The following is a 7,828-nucleotide window of genomic DNA, read 5'->3' as shown; positions in this document are numbered from 1 at the left end:
CATGAAGATGTCGATAACTCCGAGTCTTCGACTCGAAGCGATCGATTACTTCATGTTTTATAATAATTAAAGATAGAGTGATAAAATTATTATCAATTCAATTATTATTTTCGAGAATTTTTAACTAAAGTTCTTCTTAAAATCGATTATTTTAATAATTTTCGAAAAAGTTCTTTGACAATTTTCAAATCCATTTCTTTACAATATTCAATCTTACGAAATTTCAATTATTTTTAAATTCTTCAATTAAATATGTATTAAAAAAAAAAAATAAAAACTTCAAATAATATAAAAAAAAAAATCCGCAATTAAAATTTCTCAAAAAAAAAAAAAAAAAAATTAATTCCACAGAATTGTTAGTTAAAAATATGAAAAGTTCAAATTTTCAAAGATTTGAATCTGAAACCTTTTCAAAATTTAATTATTTTTAAATCAATTTTTATCAGAAAATTCTACGAGAATTTCATTATTTAAATACAAAAAAAAAACAATTTATTGAATAATTACATATGTTTCTTAAAATTGAATTCTTTTAAAGAATTGTATCAATCAATTTTCAAATAATTTGAATTCTTTTGCAAAATTTTATTAAAATAGTATAGATACCTATTAAAAATCATTGAATTGAGGAAAAATTTTGAAAATAATTGAAATTTTTCTAAGAATTTTGTTGCTTTTGAAAATAATTGAATTCCTTCAATCATTTGTAATTTCTCTAAAATCATCCAAATTATATCGTATAATTTACGTACTTTACGGACCTTTTTCAATCGAATTACGGACTTTACGGACCTTTTAGCAAAGTTACGGACTTTTACGGGATTTACGGACCTAGTTCGAGCCCTGACACTATTATATTCAATTCACCTACGCTATTTATGAAACAATGTACAGCCGAATAAAAAAAAAAAGGGGGAAGTAAATTTAATAAAAAAAAAAAATTACAGAATAAAAACAGCAAGCGTTAGGAAAATATTGGTGAATTTATTAAAGAATAGAAAAATAAAGAAAACCAAAAGATGGAACAGTAACATGAGCAATCATAAGGTTATACAAAAAGGGATTTCTCTCACCGGTGTATTAAGTACATATAAAAATTTAAAAAAAAAAAGATGGATGCTATATAAAATTTTTCCCTTATGCATAATTAATTAGGCACTTCTAAAGGGTCTCGATCATCTCCTCCCACGGTCCACGGCCCTTTCCTGAGCAGTCCATTAGAGTCGACCTCCTGCCACTGCTCATCTGGTTCCACGTTAAAGGACTAAAAGAAAAAAAAAGGGGAATATAAATATATTCTACCATTAATAAAAAAAAAAAAATAATATACTTCTTCAATTTCGGAAACTTTCCAAACAGAAAATTTTTTTTAATAAAAATTTGTTACAAAATTCTAAGGGAATTTACCAGTAAAAATAGTGTACACTTGACTCCCTGTGTAAATTCCCCTTCGCGAAATTCCTTAATATAATAAATTCAGTAAAACAAAAAGGGGAGAAATCGGAAAGGGAAAGGTGGGTCTAAATAATCCAAATAAGACGTTGACGTTCAAGAACATCTTGAGTCCTTACCAATGCCCACCGACAGCGCCCCTGCGGCCTCCCCTCACGGCTCCAAAAGAACGCTTGGAGAAACGTAAGTCGTAATATCCTATTAAAGGGCTGGTACCCAGTAGCAGGAGGCACCCCTGGGAGCGAGCTCATTGAACTAAAAGAAAAACAAAAGAGAAAAGTTTCGTCCCGATTCAGAAACCAGAATGAATCGACTAGCCTAGAACAAGTTACAGTCCTCGAACTAAGTACCTAAATTAAGGAAAAGTACGTAATTCAATTGAATCCTTAAGGCACGTGAATACGTACTTCTGAGTAACGGGGATTCTATACTTCATTAGAACAATTCTATTTAAATAGTTAAGCAGATTTAATCCTTATAATGTTTGTTTTATGAATAAATAATTTTCATACTGAAAATGATAATGTAATTTGAAAATAAAATTTTTAACAAAATATGCAGGCCTCCCACTCACGACATTTAACACTTTTGACATTTTCAACTATTAAAAAAAAAAAAAAATTTTTTTTGACACTAATGACACTATTTTAATTCAGATTTGAACAAAGAAAGACAAATTTGGCCCTTATTGACGCCTAACTTTTCACTTTTGCCCCTAAGGTACGTAATTTTAATGCCGGAGGTAGTTCGAGGCCTGAAATTATCCTGAGCTCTTACCAGTAAATGTTGCTGTCCTTGCCGCGCCATTTACCCTGAATAAGTCGGGTAGATTCTCGCCCCTCTTTCACCTCCGTCAGGTTAACGAAATCCTTCTAAAATTAATAAGCAATCATAACTATTCGGAAGAGATGCCCTCCCCTGGGTCCACATTAAATCTCTTGTCAATTATGAAGTTATTCCTACACTTACCATGGCCCAGAAGCCGCGACATAAGTGCTGCTGGGTAGCCTCGTCCCACCGATACTCCTGGTACCACCGAGAGCGGGAGTAGAGTTTCGGGTGGCTTTCTCTAGCCAACCGGACATCATGGTACCAGGCCTCCCCTTCATCTCTTCTATGGGGGGCTGGTCTCCAAGCCCCGAATTTAATCAAAAATCTAAAGGAAAGAAGGGAATAGATACGCTTGAATCCGAATACGTGGGACTTCTCCCATTCGAGTTTAGAGTACACATATATGTGTTCTAGTTCTGTTTCCAACTTTTGATTATTGAAGGAAAGGGAAGGCAATTTCTTTTCTTCCTTTTCTTTCCCTTGTAATTGTCTGACTGCTAGAAGCTTCAACATTATGTATAAAGCATAGAATAAACTATTAAGAACTAATATACAGAATTGCCACAAGTCAGGGAATTCAAGGAAAGGTCAGGGATTCTATACCAAAAAGAAAAAGAATTTTTTTTTCCACTTAAAAATTTAAATTATAATTGAATATTGAAAGCATTATAGCATGAATTTTGAGAAATGGTTGAATTTTGAAAGAGGTTAAAATTAAAATCTTTGAAAATTTGGATTTATAGTTGCAATATTCTTATGATTAGAAATAATGATTTTATCACTCTGGCATCCTGGGGTTATTGCGGAGCATAGGGGGATCGATCACTCCGAGTCAAAGACTCGGAGTGCTCGATTCGTCATGTTCTATAATGATATTCTAATAAGTTATGGAATTTGAGAATCTTGATTTCTATACAAAATAATAATAATGATGAAATATTTATTTAAAAGAAAGGGAAGTTATTGATGTTCTTCAGAATCAGGAAAAGTCAGGGAAAAACAAAATTAAAATCTTGTGGCAACCCTGATTTATCAAATAATTAAATTTAAACTTGAATTACTAATTTGACGGTTATTTAGGTTAATAATTTCGAATCAATGTAGGTGATTACTAGAAACAAAAGAAATGTTACACATTTCAAGAAAAAGGTATCAGAGATGAAATTATTTCAGCCATTGCATAAATTCAGTAGAATAAAATCATTTAATTATTTTAATTGATAAATAAAGTGCTAATTTTCATTGTGAAAAATGGCTAACAATTATTAGTGAATTGATTCTATCAAATTAATCGCGATATGGAAAATGTCAATTTTTATGTTAAAAAAAAAAAGAGAGAAGAGATATTATGACTCATTAAATTCTACATTTTAATAAATTACATTATAGTCTTCGATTATATAAATAACTATTATAATTACCCAAAATTGTTAATAGGTTATTTAAATATTATACATTGTTATTCCATTACAATAATTCTATTTTATTATTATCACATATCATTGATAAATAAATTATCCAATATTATTTTAGGAATAAATAATTATTGTAAAATTGTGCATATGACCTTTGCATTATTTGAAAGGTGATTAAATTTTAATTTGACAGGTTTACGAACGTCAAACAACTAGAAAACTATCCTTTTGACATAAAGGATTCCATTTAAAAATAAAAAAAAATATATATATCAAACAACAAATTAAAATGAGCTAAATTCTTATAAATTTTTACAGTTCTGGATTCCTTGGTAGAAAATAACTAAAATATTAAGATAATTTTAAAATTATTTACATCACATGAACAATAGGAAAATAGAGTTTTCTATTATATCAGAGCGTTACGGCCATTTAAGAAAGTTCATCCAAAGAAATGCAGTATAAAAAAAAAATATAATCATTATAACATTTAAAAACTTGAAATTTTATTAATAAATTTTCGGACAAAACAAATATTAAAAAAAAATATATATATATTTAAAACCTACAAAATTTATTTGTCTATACAATTTGTGCATATAATTAAAATTTTATCGTATCACGTGTAGAGTTCGTTTAAAAATGATTTTATTTTAATATAATATACAGGGTGGTCACAGGTTTTAGTTTATCAATTTCCCTGGCCCAAAACTTTTTTTGGATACTAATTTTCAAAATATTCGTTATTTATAATCGAGTGTAATAAAGTAAGTCTGTTTATAAGTTTTCCACAATAAGTTTATTTCAAGTAAATTTTTACTTACTTTCTAAATTTAAACACTAATTCGATTTGGTGGCTGACTTTTCTTTTGAATGGGTAAAATTTGCCAATAAATAATCATTTCTACTAATTTAGTGAAGTTTGCTAGTTGGAAGGCAGGAAGTCAGTAACTAATTAAAATTAACAAATATTTTTTCACTGATTGATATTTGGAGAGCACTTATAAACAATTTTTAATTTCTACATACATACAATAGTTATTTATAAACAACTTTAAATACAATTTATTGATAAAATATTAGAAACATAAGAACATAGATTTAGGAAACATCAATCAAAATTATCTTCTACAATTTTAAACTAAATTTCATCTGTGAATCAATAAATTTAAATAATTTTCTAAAAAAAAGATTCTTCTAGAATTCGATTAAAATACAAAAACTCAATTTTATTAATTGTAACTCTCTATTATCTTTTAAGATAATATATTTTCAGAAAATTATAAAGAAGTTCTTACAATTGATTTTTTTTTTGGAAACATTTCTAAATAATCCTTAAAAGGGGATAATAGTTCTTCAATTTTGGAAAATTTCCAAACAATCAAAATTTTGTAATAACTTAAAGAATAATTGAATTAAAAAAAAAAAATAATATTCTTTCGTCCTACGTGGGAACTACTTTTCTTTTCCTATTTTCTTTTAATATCAAAAGTGTTGGCAAATATTGGAATATTTTTCTGACTTCATATTTTATATTTAAATGCTATTCTCTATATTTAAATTATATTCCAAATTTTCATTACTTCTATACTTTACATTTTACTACGTTTGCTTTCAATCTTTAAATAATTTTAAAATGAAATTATTTTGTTTCAAAACTTAGCCTTAATTTTAACGTCTCTTGTTAAGAATCTTCATTTAAGTTTTCAAATAATATTTGTAATATTTGAATTTTTTTTTTCTGTTTAAACAATTTTAAAACATTTGAATATTTTTGCAATGTTTATACAAATTTTCCCTCAAAATATTTAAATAAATTTCTCTGAATATATGAATATTTTTTTTTTCTCCTTTCTCGAAATCAAAATATTATTCGCTTATAATTTAATAAACTTCTAGATAAATAAAAGAATTTTTCAACGAAATAATTTTTTGTAAAAAAAAAAAAAATCTTTTTATATTATATATACTATCTGGAGGTCAGGAAAATAACGATTAAAAAATTTGTAGCAACCCCGAATTGTAATTAAAAACCTTACTCACCCTCGAGTGGAATTCAATGCTCCTAGAATGCAAAAGGATTGAAGGGCGGCGTTGTACTTTAGTAGGCGAATCACTGCAGGGAGTGGAGGGCCTCGTTGGGCCCATTCCTCTTTCCTGCAGATTTTCTCCTCCGAGCCGGTACCGGAATGCGGGGTATCATCACCGCAAGCCGCATCTTCCCCTGCGATTTCCCCATCAAGATTATCCGGCACCCAGATACGTTTCATAAACCTCCCTCTCCTGAGTTTTTGGTCCTCCTCCGGGTAAATCCTGAAAAACTCTTGAACTCTCCAAAGAGTGTCCAAATAATCCTCCAGATCAGCGGGTTCTGATGCTGAATCAGAAAAGGCCGTGAGGGTATGGAATTCCTCCCTGCCGCCCTTGTCGAAATCTGGTAGGGACATCACAAATAAAAAAGGGAATCACTTTGCACCACTTTTTTTTTTTCCTTTTTCCTCTCTTCCTCACACAAACACTAAGCGCCCGGACGACAAAGAAACTTTTTTTTTCACTTATTGCACCAACCTACTCCGATATCAGCGACAATGAGACTGGAACCGATATCCCGCGTCCCCGGGGACTTGATCATGTGACCATAACTCTACGCAGTATGCTGGGTTGCCACATGTGATGTATGGCGAGTCAAATGCTACGCTAAATGAACTGTGATAATCTAAGTAAGCTTTGCGCTCGATGATTAATTAAAATAAAAAGGGAAGACTGTAAAGGAAGGGTTCTAGGTTGGGGCTGATTTTCGGTATTAAAACGAACCATGCCGATGTGATGCCGAGGTCGGCACTAGATCTGTGCCTTTCTATTTACAGTAAAAAAACACCTGGAAAATAATTTTGTTAAATTATATTAACTTCGGCCGAATTTTACCATGAGGAAGTTTCTCTTGTCTTTTTTTGTACTCCCTAAGACGGAATTGGTCTGTTGGAGATAACTGAGATTCCAAATATTCGTGATTGAAAATTCCGGTGACTATTGATTGGATGATCGGCGAAAATTGACTTGACCGGAAATTCTATGTCAAACCGGTAACTTTCATCAAATTACACAAAGGCGAGAATTCTTATTTAGTTTGTTAAAAAAGGAGGGTCATTCAAGTGACAAAATTTTGTGAAATTCATCGGAAAATAATTAAATTGGTTAAAGAATTTAATTTAAGAAACTTTCTAACAAACGCAGAATTTTCGAAGTTCGTTAACTCAATAATTGATAAATAACCGAATTAAAATAAAGGACACATTCTAAGATATTCACGTTCCTTAGTTCGAAATTACAATTACAATTTTATTAAAAAAAAAAAAAATTTTTTATATATATATAATAAACACATGCTTAAAACTTTGAATAAAATTGAATTCTAATTTTGCAATATTTTGTCCACAAAGATACAAAGGACAAGATTAGTCTCTACAAATTCAAGGGAATTCTTTGTTTAATTTGGGATGGATGTGCCGTTTGTAACCACTGTACAGTTGTGGCTATTTTTTTTATTATTAAAGTCAATATTACAAAACTATTCTGAACTTACGAGTGGATTGTAAATATATTTATAGAATTCCGAAATAAGTAGACGACACTCTGTTATCTTAAAAAAAAAAAAAGGGGATAAATATAATAATCAGGAAATCTAGTGCTTTAATAAATTTATTTTCTTAATGACAAAGACGAACCGTTTAAAGTGGCCACAACTAGTATTCTACCCTGATTATTTTCGGGAAATTGATCTTTTGTAAATAACAGGTTAAAATAATCAAGTCCCAATGAGAATTTTGCTATCTAAATAAGTTGATTTGGATAAAATTAACAATTTCTTAATTGGAATTCGAGCATTTTTCTTTGAAATCTATTGAACCATTAGAGAGAGAGAGGGAATTCTTCTTCCTTAATATGCGAATGGAAATATTCATACAACAAATGAAGAGAGACATATGTGTTGCAGCTACGTTAGAATTGTCGAATTTTGGGGACAAAATTACGGAATTTTCGCGGTGGATTGTAATATACTTTCCGGCTTGATCTGGCAACACCGTTTAAATAATTATTTTCAAAATTATTTCCAGCATCAAGGCTTGCTA

General features: G+C 29.7%; 1 protein-coding gene across 1 annotated transcript; it reads right to left on the bottom strand.

The window, feature by feature from the left end:
- Positions 1-848: 848 nt before the first annotated feature.
- On the bottom strand, positions 849-6,642 carry LOC122510487. The gene is made up of 5 exons (XM_043625171.1): positions 5,742-6,642; positions 2,422-2,608; positions 2,230-2,324; positions 1,572-1,707; positions 849-1,264 (listed from the first exon to the last, which is right to left on the bottom strand). Exons 1-5 carry the CDS (start codon positions 6,143-6,145, stop codon positions 1,148-1,150), a joined length of 939 nt encoding a protein of 312 aa, XP_043481106.1. The 5' UTR covers positions 6,146-6,642; the 3' UTR covers positions 849-1,147.
- Positions 6,643-7,828: the final 1,186 nt, after the last annotated feature.

This window comes from Leptopilina heterotoma, unplaced genomic scaffold, assembly GCF_015476425.1.
Source record: "Leptopilina heterotoma isolate Lh14 unplaced genomic scaffold, ASM1547642v1 Lhet_6803, whole genome shotgun sequence".
NCBI lineage: Eukaryota > Metazoa > Arthropoda > Insecta > Hymenoptera > Figitidae > Leptopilina > Leptopilina heterotoma.
Note: the sequence above shows the minus strand (reverse complement) of the source record. Positions and strands in the feature narration are given on the sequence as shown.

What these genes read in the sequence shown, in the direction of transcription:
- LOC122510487 (XM_043625171.1), bottom strand. Translation starts at nt 6,145, where the DNA reads ATGTCCCTACCAGATTTCGACAAGGGCGGCAGGGAGGAATTCCATACC. An exon ending in GTCGCGGCTTCTGGGCCATG is followed by an intron (nt 2,325 to 2,421) that starts GTAAGTGTAGGA and finishes TATTAATTTTAG; the next exon opens with AAGGATTTCGTTAACCTGAC. An exon ending in AAGGACAGCAACATTTACTG is followed by an intron (nt 1,708 to 2,229) that starts GTAAGAGCTCAG and finishes TTTTTCTTTTAG; the next exon opens with TTCAATGAGCTCGCTCCCAG.